Source organism: Pongo abelii, chromosome 10, assembly GCF_028885655.2.
Source record: "Pongo abelii isolate AG06213 chromosome 10, NHGRI_mPonAbe1-v2.0_pri, whole genome shotgun sequence".
Classification (NCBI taxonomy): Eukaryota; Metazoa; Chordata; class Mammalia; order Primates; family Hominidae; genus Pongo; species Pongo abelii.
The window spans coordinates 92,258,008-92,276,409 of record NC_071995.2 but is presented as its reverse complement, the minus strand read 5'-3'; the positions used below and the strand labels follow the sequence as shown (position 1 = coordinate 92,276,409).

General features: G+C 39.8%; 1 protein-coding gene across 12 annotated transcripts in view; it reads right to left on the bottom strand.

Annotated features, from left to right (window-relative positions):
* The window catches only part of CRADD (CASP2 and RIPK1 domain containing adaptor with death domain), a 231,769-nt gene that overhangs the window by 154,069 nt on the left and 59,298 nt on the right, over positions 1–18,402 (bottom strand). For 2 of the 12 annotated variants that reach the window (XM_024256244.3, XM_054526479.2), the window contains exon 3: positions 12,058–15,938. The exons of 7 other annotated variants lie outside the window; for them this stretch is intronic. In XM_024256244.3, coding sequence (XP_024112012.1) covers positions 15,844–15,938 — 95 coding nt within the window. In that variant the 3' untranslated portion in view covers positions 12,058–15,843. 3 more of the 12 variants (XM_054526477.1, XM_054526478.1, XM_054526480.1) reach the window with 2 other exon arrangements.

The window sequence follows — 18,402 nt, the reverse complement described above, 5'->3', positions numbered from 1 at the left end:
CCACATGGTGTTGGTCCTGCAGGTGCACAGAAGACAAGAATTGAAGTTTGGGAACCTCCACTTAGATTTCAGAGAATGTATGGCAATGCCTGGATGTCCAGGCAGAGGTATGCTGCAGGGGCGGAGCCCTCATGGAGAACCTCTGCTAGGACAGTGCAGAAGGAAAATGTGGGGTTGGAGCCCCTCATAGAGTTCCCACGGGGACACTTCCTAGTAGAGCTGTGAGAAGAGGGCCACGTCCTCCAGACCCCAGAATGGTAAATCCACTGATAGCTTGAACCATGCACCTGGAAAAGCCATAGACACTCAACTCCAGCAATGAAAACAGCTGGGAGGGGGGCTATACCCTGCAAAGCCACAGAGGCAGAGCTGTCCAAAGTTGTGGGAGACCACCTCTTGCATCCAGCAGGACCTGGATGTGAGACAGGGAGTCAAAGGAGATTATTTCAGAGCTTTAATTAATGCCCTACTGGATTTCAAACTTGCATGGAGCCTGTAGCCCCTTTGTTTGGGCCAATTTCTCCCATTTGGGAAGAGTGTATTTACCGAATGCCTGTACCCCATTGTATGTAGGAAGTAACTAACTTGCTTTTGATTTTACAGGCTCATAAGTGGAAGGGACTTGCCTTGTCTCAGATGAGACTTTGGACTGTGGACTTTTGGATTAACACTGAAATGAGCTAAGACTTTGGGGGACTGTTGGGAAGGCAGGATTGGTTTTGAAATGTGAAGACATGAGATTTGGAGGGGCCAGGGGTGGAATGATATGGTTTGGCTGTGTCCGCACACAAGTCTCATCTTGAATTTTAGCTCCTATAATCCTCACATGTAATGGGAGGGACCCAGTGGGAGATAACTGAATCATGGAGGCAGGCTTTTCCTGTGCTATTCTCTTGATAATGAATAAGTCTCACAAGATCTGATGGTTTCATAAAGGGTAGTTCACCTACACACACTCTCTTGCCTGCCACCATGTAAGACATGACTTTGCTCCTTGATATGGTCTGGCTGTGTCCCCATCCAAATGTCATCTTGAATTGTAACTCCCACAATTCCCACGTGTCATGGGAAGAACCCAGTGGGATGTGGTTGAATTACAGGGGCGGGTCTTTCCTGCACTGTTCTCATGATAGTGGATGAGTCTCACAAGATCTGATGGTTTTACAAAGGGGAGTTTCCCCGCACAAGCTCTCTTCTCTTGTCTGCCGCCACGTGAGATGTGCCTTTCACCTTCGACCGTGATTGTGAGGCCTCCCCAGCCACATAAAACTGTAAGTCCAATAAACCTCTTTCTTTTGCAAATTGCCCAGTTTCAGGTATATCTTTATCAGCAGCATGAAAACAGACTAATACACTCTTCCTTCACCTTCTGCCATGATTATGAGGCCTCCCCTGCCATGTGGAACTGTGAGTCCATTAAATCTCTTTTTCTTTATAAATTACCCAATCTGGGGTATTTCTTCATAGCAGTATGAAAATGAACTAATACAGTATCCATTTTACCATCAGATATATTTTTTTGTCCTAACTGTTTGGAGTATTTCTTTTACCCAAGATAAGTAAAAGCTACAACTCTTAGTATAAATATGTGTCCAAGTGCCTCATGACTGCTAACCACAGGGATCCTGAGCTTTCATAGCTTAAACACACAGTGTTTATTTTACTGGTCTACTTCTCCTGAAGACCTAAAAGGGCCTATAGCCTCAGTAGTTGACAAAACAACATATTAAAATTCCTCACTGATCACTAACATAACCTAAAATCCCTGCTTTTGACATTAGCATGGCAGACATCCTTAGCAGGACTAAATAGAATGGCCTTATAAGTGGATCCAAAGGGCTTCTGAATCATGAGTTAGCCAGATGGTCAGCATCTCCAGTCCTTTATGCTAACGTACTTTGGAAGGCTACCTGGAAACTGTCAGCAAAAGCCATGCTTTACCCTCTACTGGGGAATGAGGTCCCAGCGGGAATGAAGTCCCAGGAATGGGAATGGTCATAGCCCCCTTAGCAAGTAAAGATGCTTTAAAGGGCTCTTAAGCATACATGCCCCACCCTTGGCAAGTACAGATGCTTTCAAAGGTTCTCAAGTACACTGCAGGTAGTTACTTGCCAGCCCAGCTACCTTCACCCTTAAGTAACTACAGTATGAAAAACGCAGTTGGCAGTTGAGAATAAAGCTCTGGAAAGCAGATTCAAATTCCAGAGCTATCCTGAAAGGAGCAAAGTAAAGATAAAGGATTTTTTGGTTGTGTTTTTGAGACAGAGTCTTGCTCTGTCACCCAGGCTGGAATGCAGTGGCACAATCCTGGCTCCCTACAGTGCCTTCTCCTGGGTTCAAATGATTATTTGGCCTCAGTCTCCTGAGTAGCTGGGACTACAGGCACACACCAGCACCCTGGCTAATTTTTGTATTTTTAGTAGAGAAGGGGTTTTGCCATGTTGGCCAGGCAGGTTTCAAACCCCTGACCTCAAGTGATCCACCCACCTCCGCCTTCCAAAGTGCTGGGATTACAGGCATGAACCACCGCGCCTGGCCCAAGATAAAGGATTTAGAGTCAAGTATTTAAAGTATTATACTAAAACCTTGATTGAGGTCAGTACTAGGATTTGTTTAAGCAGTGATTGGGAAGTTTTTACCAACAGGTACTAAATGAATGTTTTGCTTCCTTAGTTTTTGTCTTTATGTGTCATCTGTTCAAAATACAGCATGTATTAATCTTCATTTTCTTAACAGTGTTTAATGAGGAATAATACATATTAATGTAGGTTTCAGTTAATAGTGATTGACTGAACTTCCTGTTTAGATCAAGAGGCTCTCAACAGGGCATCAGCTGGTGACAGACTGCCCTCACTGTAGGTAAAGTATCTTTGAGAAAACAAACACCATCCAGGGCTGAACTTCCCGATGTGATTGGAGAGATTTTTGTGATCTGTGCTTTGTAACTTCCTTTGCTATTGGTCTAGTAGTAATTCTTTATGGTAAACAACCGGAATCTACTTTTTCTATAATTATGTTCATAATTTTTTTAAGCAAAAGAAGCAAGATTTGTATTTGTGGAATGTCTCTCAAGTTTACATTTTTAATTTTTTCCACAATACAAGAAAGACAAGTAGACACAGGCAAGTTACCAGGTCAGTTCAGTGACAGCATTCCCTGAGGTTGGCCTAAAATTAACTAAGATTGTTTCTATCAAACTTCTACAAAGACAGAGTCCCTCTGAGAACCTCTTAAAATTAAAATTCAGGTTTTCTGTAAGTAAAATGTTTACTTCTCTATCATACTATAATTCCCCTTATTGTGACATCTGTGATGTGTCCATTTAGAAGTTACATGGTATGATATAATTAGGTAACTTGGATAATGACATGTACATTCATGTCTAAAGACTTTACTGAATATAAATGTCAAAATATAATTTTCAAAATGTTAAAAATATAATCCACATGCAAATATATAGTGAGCATGTCAAAGACACATATACCTCATTAATGAAAACAGTAAATTGGCTAAGAAATTCATACATATAGTCAGTTTTAGAAAAAGAATACTGGAATAAGATTCTAAATTACATACAAAACGTAGATTTTTTTGTATGTAATTTAGAATTTTTTGTATGTATTTTTTGTTATTTTTTATGTAGTATGTGAATATTCTATAGGACAATAAAACAAAAACTTTAGAGTTATCTTTTCTACCTGCCAGAAATTATTTGCATCATATCAATTTTCTCTAAGTTAACTTCTAAAACGAAGTCACATCCTCTACAGAATCAGATAAACCTTAGGTCTTGTTAGACAACGCTCTACTACGACTCTGAAAGATCATTCTTTCATCTTATTACCAAGTTCCGGGTCATTTTTCCTAGTGTGAATAAAGCCCTGATTCAGTTGTCCATGATAACTACACTTCCCTCTCCCTGAAGAACTTGCCTACTAAAAAGCCAGAAAAGAGGCTGGATCTGAGGTTCCGGAGTCAGATTTATATGCCCAAAGTTCCTTTCTACATTGTACATTTCTACATTCTTCCTTTATTAGGCTTCTATTGCAAACATTGACTTTAGGTTCTGAAGTAGCCCTGCTTAAACAGTAGTCTGCTTAAGGGCAGGAACATAATGTATTAGTCTGCATGTTCTTCACAAAAGCCCAGGAGATCTTGCCCCTAAAGGTTTATTCATTCATGTAACAAACATGTCCTGAGTACCTACTATGTACAAGGAGCTGTGTTAGGTTTGTTGTACTGAACCGAGTTCTATAAAGCAAATCAGCACAGACGAGAAAAAATGCCCCTAATGGACATGAAATAAATGGACAAACACAAAAAGAGTCTATCACAAATCTGAAACAGGGAGGAAAAGAGAAAAGCTTAAAAGAGAAAGCATGCCAGTGCTGGCAGCAAATGATGGGCGTGTTGGGAGATAAATAGATAAAACCCATAATAGAAAGCAAAAAACAGATAACAGGAGAATTGCTCAATACTACAGACATGACTGCTCACATATTCTTTAATTAATGATGATAGTTAATTGGATTTGAAGAGAAAACCTAAAAAATAAAGAGGAAAAGTGACTTAAAATTATTTATATGTGAGTTAAAAACAAGGGAAAGGCTGGAGTATCACTGAAGAAGCCCAGCACTCTGCCAGTTTTTAATATTGCATGACATCCACTAGAGAGGCAAAGTGGACTCTTCTGTGCAAACTATGTCCCTGTCCTAAAAACCTTCAGGGGCTTCTTGTTTGAATAAAATCCATTCTCCTGTCCAGGACTTATAAGGCTCAGCAAGGTCTGGCTCAATCCTGGATCCACTCCCCTTTGCTCATGAAGCTCCAACAATATGACCTTCTGGCAGGTCCCAGAACACACCAAGCTCCTCCCCATCTTGGCCCTTTGGACTTGCTGGCCTCTCTAGCTAGGAGGCTACTGGCATGGCTAATTCTTGCTCATCCTTTAGGTGCCAGCTTCAGTGTCACTTCCTCTGACAGCCCTCACCCACCCATCCACCCTCATCTTGCTATTCTCCAACATAGTTCCCTCATTTGTTTCCATGACAGCAGGGATCTTGTCTAGGTCATTAACCATCATGTCCCCAGAATAGTGCCTGGGAGACATTACACACTTAATATTATTGAAAGGTTGCATGCAGTTAATATGAAGAGCTATAGTACCACCAGCCAGGGCCCATGTCAAAGTCCTAGAATAGCTGTGCAATTTCTAGTGGCTTCTTGGAGGGCTTACTGCTACTCCTGCTAGGCCCTGGCCATGGGATAAGGCAAAGCACTATCAGCCCTCACATCTGTGAACAGCTCTGGGTAAGCCCCAAAGATACCTGTTTCCAATCAACTCCCAGAAGAGACTGCAGATTAGTCTTTCTTCCAGAAACCTCTAAGTCTTAGGATTTACCAAAGCCAAAAGCAAGTCCCAAAGGGGGACTGGATCCCTCGGTCAGGCCAGATACAAACACCCACACTTTGGGGCTTTCATGCTTTTGCAGGTCACTTCCCCAGTATGCCTGCCATACTCAACGCTTAAGAATCTTGTTCCTGGCTGGGCACAGTGGGTCACGCCTGTAATCCCAACACTTAGGGAGGCCGAGGCGGGAGGATCACCTGAGGTTGGGAGTTCGAGACCAGCCTGACCAACACAGAGAAACCCCATCTCTACTAAAAATACAAAATTAGCCTGGTGTAGTGGTGCATGCCTGTAATCCCAGCTACTCGGGAGGCTGAAGCAGGGGGGAATCGCTTGAACTCAGGAGGCGGAGGTTGCCGTGAGCTGAGATTGCACCATTGCGCTCTCTGGGCAACAAGAGCGAAACTCCATCTCAAACAAAACAAAACAAAAAAAAGAAGCTTGTTTCCTCCCCTTCATAGCTGCACTGTGGCTCCCTGCTTCTCAGCCAGAGTTCAAGGAGACAAGGAAAGGATTTCCGGAAGGTGTGAGAGGGGACAACAAACAATGATGAAGGATATTACCATCTACTGAACTCGTATTCTGTGGGAGGGACTATCACCTAACACTGCACTGAATCTTCTCTACCATTCTGGGATGCCAATCAAAGATACATGCATAGCTCCAATGTATATAAATATATACTTACTATATGATATATAATATTACATAAAGTATTTCTCATATATATATATATTTTTTTTCTCCACTTTACAAGCTGAGCAAACCACTTAAGGTCCCACAGCTAGAGGGTAGAGCCAAGACTGAGACCGTGGTCTAAGCTGTATTATTTCAGCACCCTCCAGTGTCTTTACAGGTAGTTTGAAGGAAAGAGCGGGAGAAGAGGGAAGTGTAAGGCCACCTGACACCACTGCCATGCTCCTTGCCCTAGCATTAGAAGGAAAGGAAAAATTAGGCCAGGCGCAGTGGCTCACGCCTGTAATCCTAGCACTTTGGAAGGCCAAGGCAGGCAGATCAGGAGGTCAGGAGTTCGAGACCAGCCTGGCCAACATAGTGAAACCCTGTCTTTACTAAAAATACAAAAATTAGCCAGCATTGTGGCACATGCCTGTAGACCCAGCTACTTGGGAGGCTGAGGCAGGAGAAGCACTTGAACCTGGGAGGCGGGGAGGTGGAGGTTGTGGTGAGCTGAGATCGCACCACTGCACTCCAGCCTGGGCAACAGAGAAAGACTACGTCTAAAAAAAAAAAAAAAAAAAGAAGAAGAAAAATTAAGAGGAAGGAAAAAAGAGAAAAAGTAGGGAAATGAATAAGGGAGAAGTAAAAGAATAATACTCACCCTTGCTTTCCCGTCTCCCTGTCTCATGCCCCTCCCCAGTTCCCAGCCCTAGGTCTCCCAATACTATCACCAGTACCTGCCTGACAAGAGCCCTCTCTCTCCTGGGTTACAGAGGAGGTCCTTTTCTGCTCTGACTCCAGCTTGACGGAAACACTCCATTTTTGCTACAGGGCCACAATACAGCAATGACTTATTGGCTTCCTTAATAGGAATTCAATACATTTTTCCATAAAATAACATTACATTGTGGTTAAAGTTTATAATACTAGTGGCTTTTTATTTTTAAAAAAGTGTAATAAAGATCGACTAATCTGAAACCCCAAAAGTGGTGAAAACCACCCTTTTTTTTATAACTCATTTGGCAGCAAAACCTGACCTGACCTGAACTCATTTGGCCTGAATTCATTTGGTGACAAACCTGACCTGAACTGACATGAGGCTATTTATAGATTTTATTTATCCCACTGCGTGTGAATATTCATCAGTTTCACTGCAGAAGTATTAATGTGCTTGATTATAGGATCCTGCTCCAGACCACACTGCTATATGGCTGGTACATGCACAATATTATCCTTCTTTCCTTCTTTAAAAAAAAAAAAATCCAAATTCAGCAAAATCTGGTTTCAATGGTTTTGAATACAGAATTGTAGAACTGTATTTATTCAGATTTAACCTCTTTGAACCTTGGGTTCATCGCAAGTCTGAAATTAGATTGTAGCCAACATCATTTTTGGAGGGAAATATATTCTTAATTTCAAACAAGCAACTTAAAAAGGAACTTTTGGAATACCACTAATTCCTGGGTTGGGGCCTAACTGTATAAAAGTATGCAATAAAGAAAAATTCTTCATGATAAAAGGTTTTCATTCTGCAAAAAAATTATCAGGTTCCACTTCCCATTCCCACATAATCTTCAGGGAAGTCCAACTTCCGGAAAGAATGGCCAATCTTCTTGGACCACTCTGTGTGCTGAGGAGCATATTGGAATATTAGAATGTGGACCGAGGAAAAGAGAGGTAATATTAGAAATCCTGTGAACTGCTTCCATTCTGTCATACTGTTCATTTATGTTTCTGCCAAAGTTGTGTTTTTATGATTTTTATTGCAACTCAAAGTTAACCTTTCTAGCAGAAGGAAAGCATCAAATGCCCCCCCTTCAAACAAGATGGGTTCAAGGGAAAATCCCAATCTTCTTTAATCATTTTATGAATATGATGAATCCTGTAGCTCATTAATTTTCTCTCATTTTGTTTTGGCTGCTAGAAAATCCAGAGCCAAATTTACAGCCTAGCTCTAGCCCCATACAGAATTTTATATTACATGTTCTTTGCCCTAACCGTATTCATCCTAGCATGGTTATTTTTCTCCCAGCCTTATTTTCCCTTTACCTTAATTTCATCTATTCATTTTAGGTGGTGGTGGTAATAGCGTGTGTATGTGTGTAAATTTCCTCAATATCTGTTTGTAATAAGGTGGAGAAGGGATAAATAGGCAAATAAGTAATTGTATACTTAATAATGTACTGGCATGGATCCATTTACTTCCAGCTGTAAAGACTTCAGTAATATCAGAAATCTAAATCATTCCACTTGGTTAATTACACAAATACTGAGCCATAATTAAAACCTTCTATACCAAAATGCCCATGACCATCAGTCATTATATGAAAATAGTACAAATTAGGAGAAACAACAGAAGTACCTTACCTACGTTGCACGTTTCAGATATAAAGTCACCTGAGATATATGGCTAAGATTGGATTATCACATTTCCCGCAAGGGCTGAGGAAGTACTGGTTTCAAGTGTCAACATACCTGCTGCCTATGCCTCTACCTCACATCTCCAGACCACCAGTCACTTCCCCATAGCACAGCTTCCTAGTATGAGACTGTGAGATCCCCACTTCTCTCCCTGGGCCTCCTACTTGCTAGAGTTACTGGAAGACATTAGAGTTACTAAAAGAAAGTGGGGAAATCCAAAAGAGTATTCATAAAACTCCCCTAAAAGCCAAACATTTTCTGTTCCTTGCATCTGTTGATCATCCATTTATTTTTTTTTCCAGTAATTTCAAAGCACTAGAATTTGTCCATATGTAATTCATACTTCTGAATAGTTGTCTGGTTAAAATTAATGAATGAGAAAAATTAGAATTTAAGTAGAAAACAGTAATCGAGATCCATAAACAGTAAATTTGGACGTATAAGCAAGTGTGCCCTCCCCTTACCACAACAAGCTTTAAGAACTATGCAGCTCTATAAGAAGTGAAGAGGGGGTTTACATGTGCCCAACTTGGAAGTTGCAAATTCAAGTACATTTTAGATATGAATAAGTGGCAGCCAGGTCAGGGAACCCAGTTTCTTATTCAAAATTGGAATCTAATAGAATTATATTTGAATATACCAAAAACTTTCCATGGTTAAAATCAGAGTGAAGAGGAAAACCATTCTTTTTAAAATGCAATTATTATTTTTATTTTATATAGTGGTGGTACTAGAAACTGATCTATTATGATACCAAAAACAAAACAAGAAAATCAAGGAAGATTTTGCAAGGTAGAAAAACTTTGCGTTTTAAAAGCAACAACTACTTATGGTGAATATTTATTGTTTTTATTAAACCTCTAGAATTATGTATAAGTAATATTTGATGTTACTTGGATTTATTTTAATTTTACCTTGCAAAATTTTCAAAATTAAGATGCTTAAAATCTCTTTTAAATGGTTGCTTATGATGTTACCATCACGACAAAGTGGTACCCAGAGGGGTATGGTAAGCAGAATGTCAAAGATCTCTCCCGAGAAGTCCCATTACCCAGTTATTCAATCATGCACTTAACTAGGTACTGCTATGAAGGGACACTGCAAGTGTGATTAAGGTTACTAATCAGTTGACTAGCGAGATTAGCCTGGATTATCCAGTTGGGCCACTGTAATCACATGTCCTTTAAAAGTAGAAGAGAAACACATTAGGGGAAGGCAGGGAAATCTAAAGCAAATTCTGCACACTGTGGCTGCCTTTGAAGATGTAGATGGGCAACCTCTAGAAGACCCTGGGTAACAGCCAGCAGTTAGTGCTCTCCAAGAAAGGAAACTGGGCCCCCAATACAACTACCACATGGAACTAAATTCTGCCAGTGAGCCTGGAAGTGGATTCTCCCCTAGAAGGCCTACAGGTACAAGTCCAGGCCTGCTGCTTCCTTTACTTCAGCATTGTGAAGGCCCTGGGCACAGAAGCCAGGAGAGCCATCCTGTGCCAAGCTTCTGACCCACAGAAATTATGAGAAAATAAATGGATATGGTAAGCCACTACATCTGTGGTAATCTGTTATGCCCGTAACAGAAAACGAATACAAGGAGTAAAGCAAAAAACAACCAAAAATGAGCACATAAGAGTCTGTTAAACTCATTTATCTTTATTTAGTGATTTCAGCTAAAGCACAATAAATTATATGGAAACTAAAAATAAAATAGAAAACAAAACTACCATAACAGAGAACAGGATATAAGTGTGAAATAATCAAAGGAATTTTTAAAATAAAAAAAATGTTGCTAACATAACATTTTATTGCATAATTTCAAGCACTACCTTGAAATTGGAAATTTTGCCATTGTTTCTAAACAATTCAAAAGAAGATGCATAAAGCAAGGATCTGGAGCCCAATATGTGATTATAGTTGCCCTGAATATAAGAAGAGAACACTCATCACGGTCTTCAAGCATGCACCACCCTCACTAAAATATATGAGTAGGAATAATTTTAGGCTTTTATTATTGAAGGGACAGTAAGAACAATTACACAGGGAATTCAGCTTACTATAAGGAATAATGTTCTATTCGAGATCAGCCTGGGCAACATGGCGAAACCAAATCTTTACTAAAAAATACAAAAATTAACCAGACAGTGACGAGGGCATGTGGTCCCAGCTACCGGGGAGGCTGAAGTGGGAGAATCGCTTAAGCCTAGGAGGTGGTGGTTGCAGTGAACTGAGACGGCCCCACTGCACTCCGGCCTGGATGACAGAGCAAGACCCTGTCTCAAACAAAAAAAACAAAAGAAAAGAAAAAAAAAGAAATAGCATCCTAATAATTACAGCTCTCCAGCAATGGTATAGACTGCTTCGAAAAGCAGAAATGTTATAAAAAGATTCCTAGAATCCCATAGAAAAATTGGCCTAAAAAACCTCTATATTGTAACTCCAAAATTCTGATTCCATTAACTTAGTAACACAGGGAATACTGGCATTATCGGAGTACTAGTTAAGTTACTATTACTCTATACGCCACATTAATTCATTAAATTTAATATTAGGTATGCAGGACAATTGTCATAGCAACATAAATTATTAGCATTACAAGTTCCTAAACAGAAATATGCAAAATACTAAAACGAAACTATTTTAAAGGGCAGACATTTATTTTTAATTCTGCAGGATTTCTTTTCAAAAGTGAACTTTGGTGTACCCTCTGGTCTGGGGCGGAAAATGAGAATGGGAGGGCAGCCTGACCCCCCTCCTGATAAGGAAGGACCCAGCGCATAACCTGTTCAGGATCTGGAGCCGCACGAACACCTGACTCGCCCCTTCAAAACAAGATCTGCGGAATGGCTCGGGACACAACAAGAAATTGCCAGCAACCTGTGACGGCTCATTTTTACCGACAGTAGGAGGCGGGCGGTCGGCAGGAATGCCCATTTCTCCGGTGTTCCTTCCCAGAAGCAAATGAAAGTGTTTGTTTATGCAAGAGTTACTTTCACTCAGGTTTGGGTTGAGTTTGTTTCCTGGAGATAGAGCTGAGTTTCCCTAGTTTTGCTGGAGTGAGGACAAGCTGATCGCTCCGTATTTACCTTTCACTTGGGCCAAATTGGACAAATGCAAATAAACAGGTCTTGCAGGCGCCCCCCGGCAGTCGGCACCGCCTCCCCGCACTGGGCTGGGCAGCCGGGGCCCGCATAGGCAGCCGGCGCCCTAGGGCGGCTGGGGCCGCGCGCCTCCCTGCCCCGCTGCGCAGCCCGCGGGTGCCTGGCCAAGCGCTGGCTTATCTGCGGCTCCCACAGCGCCCCCGCACTCACCAGTTCCTAGAGCAGGGATTCCGAGAAAAAAGAAAGAGCCGGGTTCCCTAGAAACATTAAATTAACACAAGGGATCTGGAAACAAAACAGCAGATGCCTGAAAGCCTTCTCCTTGACGGCTTCCTGCCTTCTTGGAAAATCTTTGCATTAAAATAGATTGAATTACCCTGCTCTGCCAGATGCTGCTCGGGAACTTCATTTTGGGCTAACATGAAAGGAGAGTTTGACATCTTTTAAAGGATTTTTCTTTTCGAGGTGGTTTGAAGAGCGCCTTTGGGTTGCTGACATTAGCAAGGACCCATGGCTGAGCTTTTTGCATTACAGTCGAGAACTTTCCATAACAATGGCTAGCAAATCAGATAACAAAGATCATGGCGTGTAGAGGAGACGCGGTGGAGCATAGAATGAGCACTAAGGGTTCAGAAGCAGAGGTTGCTGTCGCTGGGAAGAGCCTAGAAAGAGCACGGGCCAGCCGCCTCCTTTTACAGGGGAGAAAATGTCTTTTATTTCTAAGCCTACTTCTTTTGACCATAGCTATGAGAACTATCTAATGGCATTTCCAGAGAGTCACAAACAAGCAGAAAGGCTTGTGAGTAATATTTTATCAGCCTCTTTGTTCTAAAGCCCATGGTCTAACCTCCACCGACCCCTATCTACAAATTAATCAGACCATATAATTTGTAAATTCAAACCCAGATTAATAACTACACACCTTGAACAGTGGGTCTTCAGCACAGAGTGTATTCCACTTTCCTGTCATGTTAACTTTCATATTTAAAGAATTTTGGTAGCTGAGAACAAGATCCAAAGCTTCCTATGAGGTATCAGGATTTTACAGAGGAAATTGTTTTTACTGGAGTAGGATCTTCTTTGACATTTTAACTTTTTTTCATGATAACCTTTAGGAAAGGACGCTATAATCCTTAGTCGCTAATTTATGTGTCATGCTTTCTAGTAAACTGGAAAATAACCTACAGTCTTAAAAGGATTCTATGCTTATCCCAAATTTTGGAGCACGAGATGGGGGAGAAGTATATTACAACAAGATACTCCAAACAAAAATAAAATTAAATATCCTTGCCTAAGCATGAAAGCAATAAAACTCATCTTAAAGCAATGCAGTCAGACAAAATCATTGCATCTGTAATAAGGGTAAGTATACAACTCCAGGAGTTAGCAGCCCTAAATATTTCTGTTCTAATGACACACAAGAGATACACAAAATCTATCATTCCTCCCTGATGTACGAAAAAATAAAGGGCAATTTCATAACACCTTTGGTGCTTTCTAACTTAATAGCTGGCCTTCAGGAAAAGCAAGCACAATTTTTGAGTGTGTATAAGAAAGCAAAGGAAAATGTTGCAAAAAATTACTTGGCTCAAAGGCCACAGAGAAAGCCAGAATTTGCAGGACTCACCAAGCTACACAGCTGTTTTAAAACCGAAAGTCAAACAGCTTTTAAAAGGTATTAAGTATTTTCTACAACAAAATCATCAAATATACATACTTCTTTTTATACTGCAAATAGACATTTTATTTCTATTAGAAAAAAACTATAGTTACACAAACAATAACTAGACTGCTGTAATAAATATAACTAGCCATATAATACTAGTCAACACTGGCTTTTTAAAAAATTACCAGAGAATTTCAAAATGATTCTGAATGATCAAGTGTGACTCGTATATTTTTTAGATAGACATTGATGTTAAGAATATGGCTTTCACAGAAATGTAATCCAATTTATCTTATTTCCATATATTAATCATGGCAACAAATAAAAATGATGACAAAAATCACTAAGATAGCTTCTTTAAATTTTTTTAAATTAAAAAACAAAACCTTAGGTAAATCTGACAATCCTCCTCTAAAATTGTTTTTCGAAAAAAAGTCTTAAGGTCATAGAAAAAATGTAGATGGCTAATAACCCTTAGAATTCCTTTTAGTTAATGAGAATCTCATTTTTGGAATTTCTTCAAACTTAACTGAAATGTTAATGAAAAAGAGAAATATTTAGATGTTGAGAAAAAAAGTTGTTCTAATTATTCTGCTTCAGTATCTAATTTCAGCTCATCAAAGTTAAATAGCTAGTAAACAACTGTTCTGTTTTGGCAGATTTTTTTTCTATTTTAAAATTCATTACTAAACAGATGAGGTTACTGCTAGTTAAAATTCTGAATCCAAATGCCATACATGCTGTTGTAAAAACTGTGCAGTTTTAAATATATTTTTACTTCTATATATTTTTGAATCTTTAGCCAAACTCCTCCAGTAAAGTATTAGTTTATGATGTTTTCTAAAATAAAAACATTTGTATTTTATGCTATAGAAATCAATAAATGTCTTCTAAAGTTAGGTGCTCCAAAATAAATGATTCAAAAGTTTTAATGAAAGCCCTCTTATAATTAAAGAAGGTGATTGGTAATGAGGAGGAAAATGGGAGGCATATTTACAATAAATCGAAAGCAGAATTGTGATTAATGGGCTCCACAATGATTATTAATGTTCTCCCTATAAAATATTGGTCTTTGTATTAATTTAAAAGTACAGACTGGGTTTTTTCCTTTGTTAAATGAAAAATAATTGTTTTTCCTATTTTAAAATGAGAATGACTATTTTAAAAACAGAAGACTACGTCCAAGATCTTTCCCTTTCCCCATTTCAAAATAATGAGTTTTCTTTTTGTCTTTCTGAATTCTTGAAATCCAGTGACATTGTCATAGCTCTGAGAACCAAAATAATAGAAACCACTAACTGTAGGAGACAGCCTTGATGCTTTTGATTATATTTTCCTAGAAAGATTTTTATGATATTTAATCTTAATAGCTTTTATTTTAGGAACTCCTCTAATGCCAATAAGTGAGAATCGAAATCTCAGGAGTTTAGGCAAATTTAGCCCATCAGCATAGCCTAAAACCAGGATAATTTAATAAAACCTAAATAATACATTAGTTTTTAAATAATATGTTATATACTTTAGATACATATATATCCTGTTAAGATTAGTGGGTACCAACCTCATATCTGTATTGGAAATAAGCAGGGTGCAGATTTTTAAAAGGAAAAGAGGCTACACTACTACTCAAAGTCTCCTCAACATTTGGATGCAGGAGACAAATGGAAAGAAAGTGGAGTTCATCAGGGCTGGTGCCCATCCCATGGCACTACACTTCCTCCTATCCCCTGACCACTGCCAAGGTCGGTCAGGATAGGTGGGTTCGTGTCTCTACATAGTCAGATACCTGTGTATTTTGCTGGGAGAAGGGGGAAAAAAATAAACAAATAAAAATAAAACTCTCTATTCCCAAACTCCCCGTATCCTTTCAAAGTCACATTTTATTAATGGAAATTAAAATGATGAAGAAAGAAACCACTAGTAACCTAAATGATAAGTTTCCCCTTAAAGACACATTTTAACACCAACAAGAGGACTTCTTTCACTTTCTTCCTTCCTTCCTTTCCTCGTTTCTCTCTCTCTCTCTTTCCTTCTTTCTTTCTCCTTCCCTCTCTCTCTTTTCTCTTTTTCTTTCTAGCCAGAGTTTGTGACTTACTAATTATTTTTATTCTGTTTGAATAGGGTCCCTGTTATCTTTTGTGATTTTCTGAAATGAAGTTAAGATTTCCATTATTTATGAGAATAAAACAGGAGGTTGACACTTTATGCACAAAAAAGAATAACCAAAGGTTACAATGACATCAGTTTTAGTTTTTATTGAGGGCTGGCGTGTGGTGCAGGGGGTGGCAGTGGGAGCAGGGTGAGGCAGGTGTGAGGAATGAGTTTGTTTCTTCCAAGAGAAGGATTTGCTTTGGTCAGTGTTGCTGCAGTCCCAATGAAGGGGCCCACTCTGCCAGCTCTTCCGGGTAGACTTCATAACAGAGTGGGCAGGCTCAATTCTCTAGGAAGCCTGACGTTGGCAACTGCATCTCATGGAAGAATTCCACAAAGGGTTAAATTAGGGTGAGATTGTCAACAGGCTTCAAAAAGGCAGAGTTCCAGGGCCCATGCCTGAGGTCACATGGGCCTCCTTCAGGTCCTCATCCCCACAGTCTGACACTTTTGGCCCTTCTCTTCTCCAGCTCCCCACCCCATTCTTCGGCCAGTCCTTCCTTTTTCCTCTAACCCTGCAAAAAATGAGCAGCGCTGTTGTTTTGTTCCAACTGACAAAACAGCTAAGAAACAGCAGAACATGACTGCCCTTTGCAAAATGGGCCATGTGATCTTCCTAGCTCAATTCAACACTTACAGTAAAAGCGAATAGAAAGGGAGCTGTTTATGAAACTCTCCTGCTTGCCTTCGGAATACTCTCATCCTCTCCCTTCTCAGACTCCTAAATACCCAAGTGAATTTATATAATGAGCTTTATTTTATCACCCTGAAATTCTTCCTCAGTCCAAACTGCTCATGTGGCAGGTTCCAGCTGCCCAAATTCCCTAAACAATATTGCCTGTTCCATAAAAAGCATGCAATTGCAAGCACAGCAGTCCTGCTCTGGTTCTTAGAACTATAAACTGACTACACAGCTCCCTGGCCCGGGAAGGCTATGAAACAGGCAACATGGACAATTTAAAGGTGTACAATATCCGAGGTTCCATTTCACCCTCAGGCAGCACGGAGTGGACAAGGTAAGGCCACCCTCCATTTTTCTTCTGGCTACTATACTGATTCTCTGGAAACTCTCTCTGCTCCAAAAGAAACCACCCAATCCATGGAGAAAAGGTGACACTGAATTTGCACTGCTTTTTATGGTTGCATTTGTTTGACTAAGAGGGAGCAGAGTTCCATACAACAGACTGCTTTAGTTGGTGACTTGAAAATGACACATACCAGATTAGTTCTCTAGATGCAGATTAGTACAAAGTTTGAATCCTTTCTTTTAAATTAATGAATGTAATCTCAATGTTTACATAATAGACATTGACTTTTATCTGGCACATACAGTATATGACTCTGCCTTTAGCAAAAATACCATTCAAGCTATCTTCAGCAGATATGAATGCTTTATTTTTATTTTGGGGACTCCAAAGAGAGTCCATAACCTACCTTGGAATTGTCAGATCTCAAAAAAAGCTTTCTTCATACCTGCAATATAGTAATATCTAAGTCCTTGGACATCTCTGCACAAAATATATGGGTCCACATCTCCCTGGTTTTCCATATACTATTCCCTCTGCAACCCTGTTCACATAGCAAACTCTAATTTATTCTTCAATAGGCAGCCTATGCCACCTCCCCTCAACTATCCCCGACCAGTAGTCATCACTGCCTCCTCTACCCCTTGTACATTTCTCTATGTGGTCTCACCAGAGAGTACTATGTTTGCTCATATGTCTGGTCTCACCAGACAGTACCATGTTTGCTCAACTCAAAGTTCCTTGAGGAACTAATTGTATTTGTATCTCCAGTGCCTTGCATATTTTGTATCACATAATAAGTTCTATAAAAGAGAACTAAACTGATGAGGCTATGAAATGATTTACAGCTTTTAACTGGAATGAGCCTAGTACAAGACTCACATAGATGCTGGTGGTTGATCCTAAGTTTCTCATGCTGCCATCTGAAATCATTTGGTCTTGCTCTACATTCAGAAGAGAAAGAAAAACTGGTGACACTAATCTGGCCTCTATATCATAATTAGACCGGGGTAGGAGCTGAGAAACTAGAAAATATTTAGCCTACCCCTAGTCACATCCTAAAAGACATCAATGTGGAGCTCAAGGAACTCAGTGGATTTACCAACATTTAACACACCCTATATCCACCCATTATAACTACTTGAATTGGCATGGATGGGAATAGAAGATAGATTTTATTGTGGAGAACAGAATAAATCTAATAAAAGAAATAACTGGAGGAAAAGTTGGGGCTAGTTAATGTTTTTAAGTAGAGATGGGAAAAACATAAATGATGGTGGTCAGCACAGAAAGTTTTGAATATAAGGACTTTAGAAATCAATGTGGTCACTCTTTTCTAGTAATAGGCTGACCATGGACAAAAATAATAGGAACATTATTCCCCAGTTCCTTTGTAATATACTGTACTGTTATTTAAGCATCCCAGCATCATGCTTGCTTTGATAAATACAAATCTAGCTCAATTGCCACGATTCTGCTTTGAGGCTCTCTCTTTTTTAATGATTTATATATCATGCTCCCCAAAAGTCTTTCTAAAATTATACCAAAGGGAAAGAAGCAAAAAAAGGGGAGCTTAAATGTTCTGAGGAGCTGTTAGATGTGCCTGGTGCTTGCTATGCACTTTTTTTTGAGACAGAGTCTCCCTCTATCGCCCAGGCTGGAGTGCAGTGGCGTGATCTCAGCTCACTGTAACCTCCCCCTCCAGGGTTCAAGGGATCATCCCACCTCGGCCTCCTACTAGATGGAAATACAGGCCTGAGCCACCACAACCAGCTTGCTATGCACTTTATATACACCATCTATATGTATACCACCCTCCCAACAACTCCACTTGGTAGGAATAATTATTCTCATTTTAGATCAGTTTTAACCTAGGTCTCTCTGGTTCTAGATCTAGTATTTTTTCTATAAATAATACGGTTCCAATTCCTTTTTTTTCGTTCTTTTTGTAGAG